Source organism: Cyprinodon tularosa, unplaced genomic scaffold, assembly GCF_016077235.1.
Source record: "Cyprinodon tularosa strain WSP-4 unplaced genomic scaffold, ASM1607723v1 ctg1126, whole genome shotgun sequence".
Taxonomy (NCBI): Eukaryota; Metazoa; Chordata; class Actinopteri; order Cyprinodontiformes; family Cyprinodontidae; genus Cyprinodon; species Cyprinodon tularosa.
In genome coordinates this window covers 58,898-77,011 of record NW_024037922.1, presented here as the reverse complement: position 1 = coordinate 77,011, position 18,114 = coordinate 58,898, and the positions used below count along the sequence as shown (strand labels likewise).

The following is an 18,114-nucleotide window of genomic DNA, read 5'->3' as shown; positions in this document are numbered from 1 at the left end:
GGGGGGGGGGCAGGTGGGGGGTTTATGGTCTTTCTCAGGGACCCAGAGTGGCAGTCTGGGGGAGTGGGGGATCGAACTCACACCTCTACAGGTATGCCTCTCACCACAGGCTTAAATAATCTAGCACTGATAACTGGTTGAAGGCGTGTTAAATAGAGTGTGAAGCAGGTGGAGAAGATGAACGGTAATGAGAACTGGGCGGAGCTAAGCAGGGGGTGTGACCCTACTGGTGTCTCTAATGCCCGTTTCTATGGAGCTGCTAATTCCAGGGTGGAAAAAAAACAGGTTGATGAGTTTAAGGTTATTTTTCCCAATCAGACAAACAGCTTCATTAAATAATTAGCAGGTTGCTAATTAGCTTTATTAGGTTAGAATTAATTTAATTAATAACTTTGATTTCACTGACTGACCAGAGATCATTGCTCAGATCTTCACAGTCTGCTCTAGAAACAACTTTTCTAACTTATTTAGCTGCGCCAGTTGGTCAGTGCTGCTCAAATACCAGAGAGAGGGGCGGGGCTTCTTGATGACACGCCCCTTTCGGTAAGCAGCAGTTTTATAAACACTGAGTCACACCAGATGCTGTTACCAAACCTTCAGTGGTTTATTATAGCCTGAAACAGTCAGTCATCTGTGACGAGTTCAGGAAACAGTTCTCAGGGCAGCATAAATGCCTTTAACTCGGAGTTGAAAGCGTTTTTTTCCGTGCAGCACTTGAACGCATCTTTGTTTGTGAGCCGCAGGAAGATGAAGGACAACATTTTGTCCAGGATCCTGCTGATCCTGCTCTGCGCGGCTGTTTATGTCGCGGTTCTGGTCATCAACGCTTTGGCAGGAGCAGGAAGAGGTGGGTTCGGTTCGGCTCGGTTCGGCCCGGTTTTAGTTTTTTTAACAGTTTAAAATGTTTAGCGACTGTGTGGTGCGTTTAGGTCCTTTTTCAGGAGGAGGATTTTCCACAAAGCTGAGATGAAGTTGGTTTTTAGTCATTTTTAATGACGGGCGGGTTCCTGGTCCTGGTTCTGGTCCTGGTTCAACCATCAGAACATCTCTTTGTCCCAAAGAGTTGATCTAAAGTCTGAATGTTGATCATTCCATGGGTGTGGCAGAAACCATCTGGTTCTGGTTCTGGTTTAGATCTGGACCTGCCTCTTTTAGACTTATTGGAGAGGATCTACTTTCAGGATCAAACATCTTTTATTGACAGGAAGTAAAAGTCATGTTGGTCTTTTTCATAAAATTGACCGGTTCTGGTTCTGGTTCTACCAGGAGGATCCGGATCCTGAAGCCCTCAGAGATTAACAATCTTTTTTTTTTCCAGTGTCCTGTCTGGCAATAAGAATAATTGTCTTGATGCCAAAAAGAGCCCAACAAGTTTTGCTTCCACCAGTGAAGCAGTACGGCTGTCGCCATGGTGATCCGCTTGATTTATGCATAGAAATAACTTTATTATAATTATACAGGGAGATTTAAAGACTATATGGAAACTGGCATGTAAGTAGATCAGGAAAGGAAAAACTTATAACGATAATTATAAAACATTTTCATTCTGCTTCATCACCTGCAAAGAGATGGAAAAACAACAGAACAGCCAACAGACGCTATAAAGTAACATCCAGATTCTATCGCTGAAGTATTATTATTTAATCTGAGTCTGTTTCAGAATGTGAGCTTTCTGTGTGGAAGTGAATCTCTGAGCAGCTGCAGTTGGTTGTGAGACTGAACTTGTTCATGTAAAGTTTATCCAAAGGAAAAAAGCTCAATAGTTGCTGAGTCAACAATCAGAGAGGGTTAGAAGAAAAGAGGAAGGAAGGAGAAGAAATTCCAGATCCTTCAAATAGAGGAGGGGGGGGGGGTTCTCTCATTCATTACTTCAGCTGAAGGTTCTGATCTGGTTCTGATCTGGTCCAGAGTTCCTGGAACAGAACTTCTACTCTATTCTACTTTATTTTTTATGATGTTTTGTATTAGCTTCCAGGTTAGCGCTCACAGAGCTCAGACGATTAAGTTCAAAGTTCTTTTTCTGTTGCTGTTGTTCAATAAAAACACGTTTTATTATCATTGGAGGCGAGAATATTATACTTTAAGCTTCACTATATGAAACATTTACTGATTTAATGCAGAATTTAAAAAAAGTTCTGATGTTGAGAGGACGGCGGCGACCAGCGGAGCTGTGAGGCGAACAGCAGCCAGAGCTAACAGGCCGTCTGCGGCGGTCTGTCCGGTCCGTCATGGTGGAAGAAACATCAGCCAAACGTTCTACTGACCAAATCTGCTCCTCTTAGCAGTAAGTCTGGACTCTCTGGTCTAGAAGACCAGCAGGTTGAACCCAGGAAGGGTCCTGAAGACGTTTGGTTGTGAGTGGGATCAACACTGTTGGCCTGAAGGTGGTGCTGATGGTTGAACTGGGAGCTGTGGTTCCTCTGTCAGCTGTTGGAGGTCCTGCATGTGGGTAACCCTGACCTCCTCTGTCCTCAGGTCCTTTCCACTTTAGGACAGGCAATGTGTCGGCCCGCTATGAGACGGACATCACTCCAGCAGGCTGGACCTTCTCCATCTGGGGGGTGATCTACACCTGGCTCACCCTCATGGTCATTTACATCACCTCCTTTGCTTTCAGAGGGTAGGAGAACAGAGGAGATGATGATGATGATGATGGTGATGATGATGATGATGATGGTCTTTCTCTGAACAGGTCTTGGGCTCAGTGTCTCCTTCCCTGCGCCTTCTACTTCTCCTGGCTGTCCAACATGCTGCTGAACATGACGTGGCTCCTGCTGTGGGACAGAGAGTAGGTCTTCCTCTCCTGGAGCTCCGCCTTCTGCTCCTTCTGCTCCTTCTGCTCCTTCTGCTCCTTCTGCTCCTTCTGGTCCCTCTGCTCCTTCTGGATAATCTTGGATAATAATATCAGATTTGACTGCAGAGGATGTTTCCGCTGATGGAACGCCGCCCTCCTGCTAGCTGAACATCTGTGCTGTTGTTCCAGGATGATGCTGGCGGCGCTGGTGGTCTTGATCCTGATTGCCGTCACCAACTTCAGCTGCTTGTTCTTCGCCTGCTTTGCCACAGACTACTACGGTCTGTGGCTGCGGTCCTACCACAGGAAGGACCTGGCCTGCCTGCGCGTTCTGGTAGGTCCCGCCCACACGCTGCCGTTGGGTCCGCCGAGTTCGACCGCCTCTGACCGTTCTTCTCTGCGTTCAGGTGCAGAACGGCCTGGCCGTTTACTCCACATGGAGCTCCATCGCCGCTCTGCTCAACCTGGCCGTGGTTCTGCAGGTGTGGGGCGTGGACCGCAGCACGGCGGCCACCGCCGCGCTGGTCATCCTGCTGGCAGAGCTGCTGGGATGGTGAGTTGATCTCGGCTGCTCCGTCGCTCCGTCTTCGTCTCTCTGATCGTTGTCTCTCTGTGTTCAGGTTTATTCTGGAGAACTGGGTTCTGGACCGCTGGGTCCGGAACATCCTGACTGTCTATCCGGTGATCATCGTGGCTCTGGTTGGAATCATCTACCAACACTTTGACCCAGACACCCCCACCCCAAACTCTGTGTTCACCGGTGAGTTCCAGAAAGCACTCTCATGGTGACGAGGATCTTTCAGATGTTTGGCGTTCTTCAGATTTTCCAAACCATCCATCAGATTCTGTTGGATTATTAATCCTGTTTGGAGAATCAGGAATAATCTGCTGTGACTCTTTGTTTCCAGAACAAATATCAGGATTTATAAAGTCTTTCCAAAGGCAGGTAATCCACTCCTCTGCCGATTCCTGCAGGTATTCTCTAAAGAAGATGAATAACTTCCAGTTGATCTTAAAATATCAACTGGAAAATGAGATCATAGGGAAGTTTAGCCTAGATCTAAGATTATCAGATTGGCTCTGATGGATTCAAACTGGGTCCCTGATGACCTCTGAAAGGGAAACCAGTTTGGTGAAATCGGGGATGGTTGCATCGGAATAATCTCCTCAGCACAGAGAAACATCTGATCAACCTTCATCCTGCTGTGGAGGAAACTAACTTTTACTTAGTTACTCTACTTAAGTACTTTTTTAAGTAACTTTACTGAAGTAATTTCTTAGTAAGGTACTTAAAACTCTCCCTCTGTTTCCAGGAAGCTGTTAGTTCCTTCTTCCTTTGGTTCAGCTCATCTTTTAGCAGCCCTATGGACTCAATCTAGACGCCACTGATCTACAGTTAATGACATTCCACAGATGAAACTATATTATTAGTATTAGTCTATAATCTATTAAGTGCTTGCCATCAGGCCAAACTGTTCAGTAGGATGAGTCTTAGATCATAGCTGTAGTTTCTTAGATTCAACCTTAAACCTCTAATCTATAGTGAAAATTCTATAGAGAAAGTCTGAGGAGAATCCAGACTCTCCTGTTTTCTTTGTGGTTAAAATAATAATCACAATAACCACCTTTATTTTTTTTTGCCTTTTTATGCTGCAGTTCTTTCCAGGTGGTGTAGAATCTATATCAGGCGGTTCTACGTATCAATACATCAGGAGGTTTCGGAAAGTTCCAGTTTCTTTAAATTTACTCTGAAAATTAGGCAAAAATGTTCTGATATTAGAAAATTACATTTTTACTTTTAAATACTTGAGTATTTTCTAAAGAGAGTATTTCAGTACATGAGTAACTTATACTTGTAGTTGAGTATCGATACTTTTACTGAATAACTCGTGCTGAGTACTTCCATCCTAATCTGAGCAGATTAGATGATCTCCAGGGAAATTGGATTACTCTTAAAATACTTAGAATACTTAGATAATATGAAGTTAGAATAAGAAAATGCAATAGTTTTTTTCTTATATTAAATGTTAATTATCTTGTTCTATTGGTAAAGTGTCTTACTTTCCTCCTCAATCATAGAAAAACTGACTTAGATTGATATTTTGTGCAGTGAATTCTCACACAGACAGAAATCTGAGGCGGCAGCATCAGCTGCAGAAACGGATCAGAGTCGTTGCGTCATGGCGGTAAAAACCGCTCTGCTTCCTCCAGCAGCTGGTTGAAACGTGTCACATGATGTTTCTGCTGATGTCAGCAGAACGTCTGTTCCTGTAGTCAGAACAGCTGATGGGAGCTGAACTGGTCCTGCTGGTTCCCAGTAAACATGCAGGATTCCCAGTAATCATTGCTGGAACCAGTTAATGACGCTGTGTCTCTGTCCTCAGCGGTAGTTAATGACGCCGTGTCTCTGTCCTCAGTGGTAGTTAATGAAGCTGTGTCTCTGTCCTCAGTGGTAGTTAATGACGCCGTGTCTCTGTCCTCAGTGGTAGTTAATGACGCCGTGTCTCTGTCCTCAGTGGTAGTTAATGAAGCCGTGTCTCTGTCCTCAGTGGTAGTTAATGAAGCCGTGTCTCTGTCCTCAGTGGTAGTTAATGAAGCCGTGTCTCTGTCCTCAGCGGTAGTTAATGAAGCCGTGTCTCTGTCCTCAGTGGTAGTTAATGACGCCGTGTCTCTGTCCTCAGTGGTAGTTAATGAAGCCGTGTCTCTGTCCTCGGCGGTAGTTAATGAAGCCGTGTCTCTGTCCTCGGCGGTAGTTAATGAAGCCGTGTCTCTGTCCTCGGCGGTAGTTAATGAAGCCGTGTCTCTGTCCTCGGCGGTAGTTAATGAAGCCGTGTCTCTGTCCTCGGCGGTAGTTAATGAAGCGGTGTCTCTGTCCTCAGTGGTAGTTAATGACGCCGTGTCTCTGTCCTCAGTGGTAGTTAATGACGCCGTGTCTCTGTCCTCAGTGGTAGTTAATGACGCTGTGTCTCTTTCCTCAGTGGTAGTTAATGACGCCGTGTCTCTGTCCTCAGTGGTAGTTAATGAAGCCGTGTCTCTGTCCTCAGTGGTAGTTAATGACGCCGTGTCTCTGTCCTCGGCGGTAGTTAATGACGCTGTGTCTCTGTCCTCAGTGGTAGTTAATGAAGCTGTGTCTCTGTCCTTGGCGGAAGTGTCTCTGTCCTCGGCGGTACTTAATGACGCCGTGTCTCTGTCCTTGGCGGTAGTGTCTCTGTCCTCGGCGGTAGTTAATGACGCCATGTCTCTGTCCTCAGTGGTAGTTAATGAAGCTGTGTCTCTGTCCTCAGTGATAGTTAATGACGCCGTGTCTCTGTCCTCAGTGGTAGTTAATGACGCCGTGTCTCTGTCCTCAGTGGTAGTTAATGAAGCCGTGTCTCTGTCCTCAGTGGTAGTTAATGACGCCGTGTCTCTGTCCTCAGTGGTAGTTAATGACGCCGTGTCTCTGTCCTCAGTGGTAGTTAATGACGCCGTGTCTCTGTCCTCAGTGGTAGTTAATGAAGCTGTGTCTCTGTCCTCAGTGGTAGTTAATGAAGCTGTGTCTCTGTCCTCGGCGGTAGTTAATGAAGCTGTGTCTCTGTCCTCAGTGGTAGTTAATGAAGCTGTGTCTCTGTCCTCGGCGGTAGTTAATGAAGCTGTGTCTCTGTCCTCAGTGGTGCTGCTGGTGGCCGCCTGCATCCTCTTTGTTTCCCGCGTCTTCTCGGTCATCTGGAGGAACAAGTTTCGGCCTCTGCTGTCCCCAGGCTCCGCCAGACTGATGGTGTCCCCGCTGGACCGCAGCGGCTTCGGGGTCTTTTACTGAGGGAGGCAGAGCTCAGACGGCCTCCGTCATGGTAGCTGCGCCTCCTCCTCCTCTTACAGAGGAATGCTCTTCATGAAGCACAGAAAGCGTCTGCATTATTTTGAAATGAATTTTGAATCCTTACATCTTAACCCACCTGTATCACGTCTTTGATGGCATCTATGTGCTTTGATCCTATTTTATACCTTATAACCGCCTTTTCTATGTTACTGCTTCTATAACCAGCATGTTTAACGTGAAGTATTCAACGACTTATTAAACCTTTTTTTCTAAACTTTAGTTTCTGTTTCTTTTTTTAAATTTGATCTTTTAAACCAAAGAAATGGGAAAATAAACATTTGGCACCCCGCTGAATCTGATTTGTTAATATATGGAAGGTGAGGCAGCATCTAAGGTAACCATGGAAACTGAACTGGGTTAATATTGCTTTGATCCAGTTTTCTTCATCATCCCAGCTCGGGTGTTTAGAATCCACCCTGGGCAGATGGCGGGGTCCACCCTGGGCAGAGGGGCGGGGTCCACCCTGGGCAGAGGGCAGGGTCCACCATGGGCAGAGGGGCGGGGTCCACCCTGGGCAGAGGGGCGGGGTCCACCCTGGGCAGAGGGCAGGGTCCACCCTGGGCAGAGGGGCGGGGTCCACCCTGGGCAGAGGGGCGGGGTCCACCCTGGGCAGAGGGCAGGGTCCACCCTGGGCAGAGGGGCGGGGTCCACCCTGGGCAGAGGGGCGGGGTCCACCCTGGGCAGAGGGCAGGGTCCACCCTGGGCAGAGGGCAGGGTCCACCCTGGGCAGAGGGGCGGGGTCCACCCTGGGCAGAGGGCGGGGTCCACCCTGGGCAGAGGGGCGGGGTCCACCCTGGGCAGAGGGCGGGGTCCACCCTGGGCAGAGGGCGGGGTCCACCCTGGACAGAGGGGCGGGGTCCACCCTGGGCAGAGGGCGGGGTCCACCCTGGGCAGAGGGGCGGGGTCCACCCTGGGCAGATGGCGGGGTCCACCCTGGGCAGAGGGGCGGGGTCCACCCTGGGCAGAGGGGCGGGGTCCACCCTGGGCAGAGGGCGGGGTCCACCCTGGGCAGAGGGGCGGGGTCCACCCTGGGCAGAGGGCGGGGTCCACCCTGGGCAGAGGGGCGGGGTCCACCCTGGGCAGAGGGGCGGGGTCCACCCTGGGCAGATGGCGGGGTCCACCCTGGGCAGAGGGGCGGGGTCCACCCTGGGCAGAGGGGCAGGGTCCACCCTGGGCAGAGGGGCGGGGTCCACCCTGGGCAGAGGGGCGGGGTCCACCCTGGGCAGAGGGGCGGGGTCCACCCTGGGCAGAGGGCGGGGTCCACCCTGGACAGAGGGCGGGGTTCACCCTGGGCAGAGGGGCGGGGTTCCACCCTGGGCAGAGGGCGGGGTCCACCCTGGACAGAGGGCGGGGTTCACCCTGGGCAGAGGGCGGGGTTCACCCTGGGCAGAGGGGCGGGGTCCACCCTGGGCAGAGGGGCGGGGTCCACCCTGGGCAGAGGGGCGGGGTCCACCCTGGGCAGAGGGCGGGGTCCACCCTGGACAGAGGGGCGGGGTCCACCCTGGGCAGATGGCGGGGTCCACCCTGGGCAGATGGCGGGGTCCACCCTGGGCAGAGGGCGGGGTTCACCCTGGGCAGAGGGGCGGGGTTCACCCTGGGCAGAGGGGCGGGGTTCACCCTGGGCAGAGGGCGGGGTCCACCCTGGGCAGAGGGCGGGGTCCACCCTGGGCAGAGGGGCGGGGTCCACCCTGGGCAGAGGGCGGGGTCCACCCTGGGCAGAGGGGCGGGGTCCACCCTGGGCAGAGGGGCGGGGTCCACCCTGGGCAGAGGGGCGGGGTCCACCCTGGGCAGAGGGCGGGGTCCACCCTGGACAGAGGGCGGGGTCCACCCTGGGCAGAGGGCGGGGTCCACCCTGGGCAGAGGGCGGGGTTCACCCTGGGCAGAGGGCGGGGTCCACCCTGGGCAGAGGGCGGGGTTCACCCTGGGCAGAGGGGCGGGGTCCACCCTGGACAGAGGGCGGGGTCCACCCTGGGCAGAGGGGCGGGGGTCCACCCTGGGCAGAGGGGCGGGGTCCACCCTGGGCAGAGGGCGGGGTCCACCCTGGGCAGAGGGCGGGGTCCACCCTGGGCAGAGGAGCGGGGTCCACCCTGGGCAGAGGGCGGGGTCCACCCTGGGCAGAGGGGCGGGGTTCACCCTGGGCAGAGGGGCGGGGTCCACCCTGGGCAGAGGGCGGGGTCCACCCTGGGCAGAGGGACGGGGTCCACCCTGGGCAGAGGGACGGGGTCCACCCTGGGCAGATGGCGGGGTCCACCCTGGACAGAGGGCGGGGTCCACCCTGGGCAGATGGCGGGGTCCACCCTGGGCAGAGGGCGGGGTCCACCCTGGGCAGAGGGCGGGGTCCACCCTGGGCAGAGGGCGGGGTCCACCCTGGACTGACAGGACAAACAACCATTCACACTCACACCTGAGGAGAATTTAGAGAAGCCAGGTAACCTAACAGTCATGTGTTGGACTGTGGAAGGAAGCCGGAGTACCCGGAGTAAAACCCACGCATGCTCAGGGAGAACATGCTTACTATGCAGAAAGACCAGGAATCAAACCCAAGCCACTTTGGCTTCGATCACACTGCAGGCCTTGCTGCTCAATTCACATTTTTTTGTGAAATCGATTTTGTTTCATTGCTGTTCACATTTCCAAATATATGCGGCTTTTATGTGATCACCTGTGTTAACTGCGGCCATACAATGCAAATGTCCCGCATGCGCAGTAGAGGACGCAATGATGTCACAGGCCAGCGGAAGTAAACATGGTGCCGGAGCGCATCTTTTCCAACCATAAAAACAATCTTTTCAAGATGGTTAAACATAAATACTGATTTCCGCATCATCGTCCGCCATGGTTGTTATTCTTGGCCTCTGTGTAGCAAGACGCAGAATAGTGACCTTTGTCGGGTATTAATGGCGTTCAGGTCGGATGAATGCGACATGGCCGTTCAGACACAAGTCGCATCTGAAAAGATCAGATTCGTATCGGATTCAGGACCACAGAGCCAAGTGGCCTGGGTCGGATTGGAAAGAATCGGATCTGTGTTGTTCAAACTGCCATGAAAAGATCAGATCCAGGTCGCATGTGGACCAAAGAATGGGTTTACTTCAGGCTGCAGTGTGCACATAACCTTTGTGTTCCTGTTTCTCTCGCTCATTGTTTCAATCATTTGGGGACATAAAGTTTGTTCTAGAATATATTTCTGAAAATAATAAACAAGTTCAAACTGAAGAAATAAAGATTTTAAACAGGATCAGAGTTTGTCTTATTAACTGTTTCTGTGGAGCTAGTTTAGCTTTTCTAACATAGAAAGTATTTATAGATCAGTTCTTCTATGTTCCTGTTCTATGTCTGCTTCTGTCTGCTCACTAAGCTGAAGATCTGCCTTAAAATAAAGATCAGATGCTAATTAATCTTTGATCATTTGATGTGAATCCTGAGAGGCGAGATATAGCATCTAGTTTAATCTGGGCAGAGACCACCGGAGTAAAAACTAAATGTCTGCTGGTCTCTGTTCATATGCAGGTTAATCTAGTTCTCTACTATAGAAAGGTATGATCAAAACCAGAATCAAAACCAGAACCAGAACAACAATCAGGAACAGAACGAGAATCTGAACCAGAACCAGAATCAAAACCAGAAACAGAACCTGAATCTGTTTTGGAAGGGAAGTGGCGGCCTAGTGGTTAGGGCATAGGGCTTTGAATCCTGAGATTGGGAGTTCAATCCCAGACTGCCACTCTGGATCCCTGAGCAAGACCCTTAACCCCACACTGCTCCCCGGGCGCTGCATGATGGCAGCCCACTGCTCCCCGAGGGGAGGGGTTAAATGCAGAGATAAATTTCTCCAATGTGAGATTAATAAAGTTCTATCAATCAGAAAAAGAATCAAAACCAGAATCAAATCTAATTTATTCAGGTGTTTATTTTTTCAACACCGAAGGAACTTTTTCTTCGTCTGCAGAAACTTGAATTGTCGTTTTACTGGAACATGAATAAATCAACTGGACTTTTGGGTTTCGGTCACTTGATGACTGGTTCCGGACTGGTTGAGTCAGTCGGGATCCAGATTTTCCTCCAAGAACCGACAGCGTCCATGTTTGGAGGGTAGGAGGATCAGAATGATCAGATCTACATTTTGTTGAAAATAAAAGATGAATCATGTGTTAATCAGTTGGATGGAAATGAATCGTTTCTTTTGAATCTTTTGGTCATAATGAAGGAAAAATAACTAATAATAGAAAAACTGCTGCAGCTGCAAATGTTGATAAAATACGTTTCTGTATGAAAATAACAGCTTTAAAAGTCAGAATTCAACCAGGAATTATGAACCAAAGCATCAGATTGTTCAGTTAGAATCATTTATCACAGGAAAATGAACAAAGTTAAGAAGAAATGACATGATGACACTGAAGCCGACCTGGATTACCTGCAGAACACCTGAGGAATGAGTCGGAGCGCCTGAATGGAAAAAGCTGAAACGCTGTGATGCAGTTTATTAGAAAACAGGAAGTGAAACGTTTAGTGATGCAATGGTGATTTATTGGTTAGAAAGCAGCTGAACGTAGATCAGATCAGATCAGCCTGATATTAAAATAAACGTCTCCAGGAATTCCAGCCTGTGCCCCCCCCCATGTCTCCCTCTCTCTCTCATTCACCCAGCCACTAGTGCCGTAAAAACTAAATAAATAAATAAAAAGGGGCTTTGATGTGTTTGTTTTACTAAAGATGAGGATCGGAAATGTGAGATAAACCAAACTAACCAGTCAGTCAGACTATTGGCTGCAGCTGCAGGAGGAAACAGACTCAGATCAAATGAACCAGAATGATTGAATCTCCTCATAAGGAGCTGATCTGGTTCAGCGGTTCTCCAGGATCAACCAGGTTCATCTAAAGATGCTTCTAGAACTGATTGGTGACTTTAAGCTTATATCTGCAGATAGTTAGTTATTGTCAGTAGAGTTAGAAATAGTTTTTCTGTTTTATGGTTGTGATCTATGAGCATAGACTTCCAGGCTTAGATCTACTTTTCTATCACTCCATTTGGATCTATGAAAGTTCCTCATTCTAGAAAATAAGATGCAGGATCTGGATGATCTGAGAATGATGGAGGAAGAGATAACCACCTGTTTAATCTGCATTTATTAGCTGCTTTTCACTTTTAGCTCCAAATATCGCGGCAAATAGCCTTTTTTGGATTTAATAAGTTGAGATAAAAACAATAATAATAATAATAATAATCATAATAATCATAATTATTGATGAGATTCTATGTGTTTGGAGGGATTTAGACTGTTTTATGTCCCAGTTTTAGATCAGTGTTCCATTGATAGAGGAGGAGAGGAAGAAGATTGAATGAGAGGAAAAGAGGAAGAATGATGGAGAGAAGATTAAAACAGAGAGCAGGCAAGAGTCGGCTGAAAAGAAAAGAAGATGGAGGAGACAGAATGACCAGATGGCTCCAATAAACAGCATCGAATTATTGATTCATCTCAGGAAATAGGAGAGGAACGTTCCTGGATTTAACGCTTCATGTTAGTTATTTAAATATTAACAAATATGGAAAAATAGATGAACGCATCACTGTCCCTGTTTCCTATCTCAATTTTGATTATATGAATTTATTTTATCTATGACCCGGAAATGTCCCCAGATTGGATTCCATAGATCTGGTCTCCTAACAGCAGGTTAGGCTGTTCAGCTAAATAAAAAGAATAAACTGCAAACCAGGAAACAGGAAGTAGAATCATCAACAGCAAAACAATCAACAGGAAATAACAGCAGAGGGAAGGAGGAGACTTCCAGCTCCCAGATGGGAAACCAGTGGAGATGATGAAGAGGAGGAAACCAGTGGAGATGATGATGAGGAGGAAACCAGTGGAGATGATGAAGAGGAGGAAACCAGTGGAGATGATGAAGAGGAGGAAACCAGTGGAGATGATGATGAGTAGGAGACCAGTGGAGATGATGAAGAGGAGGAAACCAGTGGAGATGATGAAGAGGAGGAGACCAGTGGAGATGATGATGAGGAGGAAACCAGTGGAGATGATGAAGAGGAGGAAACCAGTGGAGATGATGAAGAGGAGGAGACCAGTGGAGATGATGATGAGGAGGAGACCAGTGGAGATGATGAAGAGGAGGAAACCAGTGGAGATGATGATGAGGAGGAGACCAGTGGAGATGATGATGAGGAGGAGACCAGTGGAGATGATGAAGAGGAGGAAACCAGTGGAGATGATGATGAGGAGGAAACCAGTGGAGATGATGAAGAGGAGGAAACCAGTGGAGATGATGAAGAGGAGGAAACCAGTGGAGATGATGAAGAGGAGGAAACCAGTGGAGATGATGAAGAGGAGGAAACCAGTGGAGATGATGATGAGGAGGAGACCAGTGGAGATGATGAAGAGGAGGAAACCAGTGGAGATGATGAAGAGGAGGAAACCAGTGGAGATGATGAAGAGGAGGAAACCAGTGGAGATGATGAAGAGGAGGAGACCAGTGGAGATGATGAAGAGGAGGAAACCAGTGGAGATGATGATGAGGAGGAGACCAGTGGAGATGATGATGAGGAGGAGACCAGTGGAGATGATGAAGAGGAGGAAACCAGTGGAGATGATGATGAGGAGGAAACCAGTGGAGATGATGAAGAGGAGGAAACCAGTGGAGATGATGATGAGGAGGAAACCAGTGGAGATGATGAAGAGGAGGAAACCAGTGGAGATGATGAAGAGGAGGAAACCAGTGGAGATGATGATGAGTAGGAGACCAGTGGAGATGATGAAGAGGAGGAAACCAGTGGAGATGATGATGAGGAGGAGACCAGTGGAGATGATGAAGAGGAGGAAACCAGTGGAGATGATGAAGAGGAGGAAACCAGTGGAGATGATGATGAGGAGGAGACCAGTGGAGATGATGAAGAGGAGGAAACCAGTGGAGATGATGAAGAGGAGGAAACCAGTGGAGATGATGATGAGTAGGAGACCAGTGGAGATGATGAAGAGGAGGAAACCAGTGGAGATGATGATGAGGAGGAGACCAGTGGAGATGATGAAGAGGAGGAAACCAGTGGAGATGATGAAGAGGAGGAAACCAGTGGAGATGATGATGAGTAGGAGACCAGTGGAGATGATGATGAGGAGGAGACCAGTGGAGATGATGAAGAGGAGGAAACCAGTGGAGATGATGATGAGGAGGAGACCAGTGGAGATGATGATGAGGAGGAGACCAGTGGAGATGATGAAGAGGAGGAAACCAGTGGAGATGATGATGAGGAGGAAACCAGTGGAGATGATGAAGAGGAGGAAACCAGTGGAGATGATGATGAGGAGGAAACCAGTGGAGATGATGAAGAGGAGGAAACCAGTGGAGATGATGAAGAGGAGGAGACCAGTGGAGATGATGATGAGGAGGAGACCAGTGGAGATGATGAAGAGGAGGAAACCAGTGGAGATGATGAAGAGGAGGAAACCAGTGGAGATGATGAAGAGGAGGAAACCAGTGGAGATGATGAAGAGGAGGAAACCAGTGGAGATGATGAAGAGGAGGAAACCAGTGGAGATGATGATGAGTGGGAGACCAGTGGAGATGATGATGAGTGGGAGACCAGTGGAGATGATGAAGAGGAGGAAACCAGTGGAGATGATGAAGAGGAGGAAACCAGTGGAGATGATGATGAGTGGGAGACCAGTGGAGATGATGATGAGGAGGAGACCAGTGGAGATGATGATGAGTGGGAGACCAGTGGAGATGATGAAGAGGAGGAGACCAGTGGAGATGATGATGAGGAGGAGACCAGTGGAGATGATGAAGAGGAGGAAACCAGTGGAGATGATGAAGAGGAGGAGACCAGTGGAGATGATGATGAGTGGGAGACCAGTGGAGATGATGAAGAGGAGGAAACCAGTGGAGATGATGAAGAGGAGGAAACCAGTGGAGATGATGATGAGTGGGAGACCAGTGGAGATGATGAAGAGGAGGAGACCAGTGGAGATGATGATGAGGAGGAGACCAGTGGAGATGATGAAGAGGAGGAAACCAGTGGAGATGATGAAGAGGAGGAAACCAGTGGAGATGATGAAGAGGAGGAAACCAGTGGAGATGATGAAGAGGAGGAGACCAGTGGAGATGATGATGAGGAGGAGACCAGTGGAGATGATGATGAGGAGGAGACCAGTGGAGATGATGAAGAGGAGGAGACCAGTGGAGATGATGATGAGGAGGAGACCAGTGGAGATGATGATGAGGAGGAGACCAGTGGAGATGATGAAGAGGAGGAGACCAGTGGAGATGATGATGAGGAGGAGACCAGTGGAGATGATGAAGAGGAGGAAACCAGTGGAGATGATGAAGAGGAGGAAACCAGTGGAGATGATGAAGAGGAGGAGACCAGTGGAGATGATGATGAGGAGGAGACCAGTGGAGATGATGATGAGGAGGAGACCAGTGGAGATGATGAAGAGGAGGAGACCAGTGGAGATGATGATGAGGAGGAGACCAGTGGAGATGATGATGAGGAGGAGACCAGTGGAGATGATGAAGAGGAGGAGACCAGTGGAGATGATGATGAGGAGGAGACCAGTGGAGATGATGAAGAGGAGGAGACCAGTGGAGATGATGAAGAGGAGGAGACCAGTGGAGATGATGATGAGGAGGAGACCAGTGGAGATGATGAAGAGGAGGAGACCAGTGGAGATGATGAAGAGGAGGAGACCAGTGGAGATGATGATGAGGAGGAGACCAGTGGAGATGATGAAGAGGAGGAAACCAGTGGAGATGATGAAGAGGAGGAAACCAGTGGAGATGATGATGAGGAGGAGACCAGTGGAGATGATGATGAGGAGGAGACCAGTGGAGATGATGAAGAGGAGGAGACCAGTGGAGATGATGAAGAGGAGGAAACCAGTGGAGATGATGAAGAGGAGGAGACCAGTGGAGATGATGATGAGGAGGAGACCAGTGGAGATGATGATGAGGAGGAGACCAGTGGAGATGATGAAGAGGAGGAGACCAGTGGAGATGATGAAGAGGAGGAGACCAGTGGAGATGATGATGAGGAGGAGACCAGTGGAGATGATGATGAGGAGGAGACCAGTGGAGATGATGAAGAGGAGGAGACCAGTGGAGATGATGATGAGGAGGAGACCAGTGGAGATGATGAAGAGGAGGAGACCAGTGGAGATGATGAAGAGGAGGAGACCAGTGGAGATGATGATGAGGAGGAGACCAGTGGAGATGATGAAGAGGAGGAGACCAGTGGAGATGATGATGAGGAGGAGACCAGTGGAGATGATGATGAGGAGGAGACCAGTGGAGATGATGAAGAGGAGGAAACCAGTGGAGATGATGATGAGGAGGAGACCAGTGGAGATGATGATGAGGAGGAGACCAGTGGAGATGATGAAGAGGAGGAGACCAGTGGAGATGATGATGAGGAGGAGACCAGTGGAGATGATGAAGAGGAGGAGACCAGTGGAGATGATGAAGAGGAGGAGACCAGTGGAGATGATGATGAGGAGGAGACCAGTGGAGATGATGATGAGGAGGAGACCAGTGGAGATGATGAAGAGGAGGAGACCAGTGGAGATGATGAAGAGGAGGAAACCAGTGGAGATGATGATGAGGAGGAGACCAGTGGAGATGATGAAGAGGAGGAAACCAGTGGAGATGATGAAGAGGAGGAAACCAGTGGAGATGATGAAGAGGAGGAGACCAGTGGAGATGATGAAGAGGAGGAAACCAGTGGAGATGATGAAGAGGAGGAAACCAGTGGAGATGATGAAGAGGAGGAAACCAGTGGAGATGATGATGAGGAGGAGACCAGTGGAGATGATGAAGAGGAGGAAACCAGTGGAGATGATGAAGAGGAGGAAACCAGTGGAGATGATGATGAGGAGGAGACCAGTGGAGATGATGATGAGGAGGAGACCAGTGGAGATGATGAAGAGGAGGAAACCAGTGGAGATGATGAAGAGGAGGAAACCAGTGGAGATGATGATGAGGAGGAGACCAGTGGAGATGATGATGAGGAGGAAACCAGTGGAGATGATGAAGAGGAGGAAACCAGTGGAGATGATGATGAGGAGGAGACCAGTGGAGATGATGAAGAGGAGGAGACCAGTGGAGATGATGAAGAGGAGGAGACCAGTGGAGATGATGAAGAGGAGGAAACCAGTGGAGATGATGAAGAGGAGGAAACCAGTGGAGATGATGATGAGGAGGAGACCAGTGGAGATGATGATGAGGAGGAGACCAGTGGAGATGATGAAGAGGAGGAAACCAGTGGAGATGATGAAGAGGAGGAAACCAGTGGAGATGATGATGAGGAGGAGACCAGTGGAGATGATGATGAGGAGGAAACCAGTGGAGATGATGAAGAGGAGGAAACCAGTGGAGATGATGATGAGGAGGAGACCAGTGGAGATGATGAAGAGGAGGAGACCAGTGGAGATGATGAAGAGGAGGAGACCAGTGGAGATGATGATGAGGAGGAGACCAGTGGAGATGATGAAGAGGAGGAAACCAGTGGAGATGATGAAGAGGAGGAAACCAGTGGAGATGATGATGAGGAGGAGACCAGTGGAGATGATGATGAGGAGGAGACCAGTGGAGATGATGAAGAGGAGGAGACCAGTGGAGATGATGAAGAGGAGGAGACCAGTGGAGATGATGATGAGGAGGAGACCAGTGGAGATGATGAAGAGGAGGAAACCAGTGGAGATGATGAAGAGGAGGAAACCAGTGGAGATGATGATGAGGAGGAAACCAGTGGAGATGATGATGAGGAGGAGACCAGTGGAGATGATGATGAGGAGGAAACCAGTGGAGATGATGAAGAGGAGGAAACCAGTGGAGATGATGATGAGGAGGAGACCAGTGGAGATGATGAAGAGGAGGAGACCAGTGGAGATGATGAAGAGGAGGAGACCAGTGGAGATGATGATGAGGAGGAGACCAGTGGAGATGATGAAGAGGAGGAAACCAGTGGAGATGATGAAGAGGAGGAAACCAGTGGAGATGATGAAGAGGAGGAAACCAGTGGAGATGATGAAGAGGAGGAAACCAGTGGAGATGATGAAGAGGAGGAGACCAGTGGAGATGATGATGAGGAGGAGACCAGTGGAGATGATGATGAGGAGGAGACCAGTGGAGATGATGATGAGGAGGAGACCAGTGGAGATGATGAAGAGGAGGAAACCAGTGGAGATGATGATGAGGAGGAGACCAGTGGAGATGATGAAGAGGAGGAAACCAGTGGAGATGATGATGAGGAGGAGACCAGTGGAGATGATGAAGAGGAGGAAACCAGTGGAGATGATGATGAGGAGGAGACCAGTGGAGATGATGAAGAGGAGGAAACCAGTGGAGATGATGAAGAGGAGGAAACCAGTGGAGATGATGATGAGTGGGAGACCAGTGGAGATGATGAAGAGGAGGAAACCAGTGGAGATGATGAAGAGGAGGAAACCAGTGGAGATGATGA

At 49.4% G+C, this 18,114-nt stretch overlaps 1 protein-coding gene across 1 annotated transcript; it reads left to right on the top strand.

Annotated features, from left to right (window-relative positions):
• The first annotated feature begins 529 nt into the window (after positions 1-529).
• Positions 530-6,654, top strand: LOC119794173. Its single transcript, XM_038301591.1, has 7 exons — positions 530-847; positions 2,476-2,620; positions 2,693-2,788; positions 2,984-3,128; positions 3,202-3,347; positions 3,415-3,554; positions 6,442-6,654. The coding sequence occupies exons 1-7, from the start codon at positions 748-750 to the stop codon at positions 6,588-6,590; spliced, it is 921 nt and encodes a 306-aa protein (XP_038157519.1). The 5' UTR covers positions 530-747; the 3' UTR covers positions 6,591-6,654.
• The last annotated feature ends 11,460 nt before the right edge of the window (positions 6,655-18,114 follow it).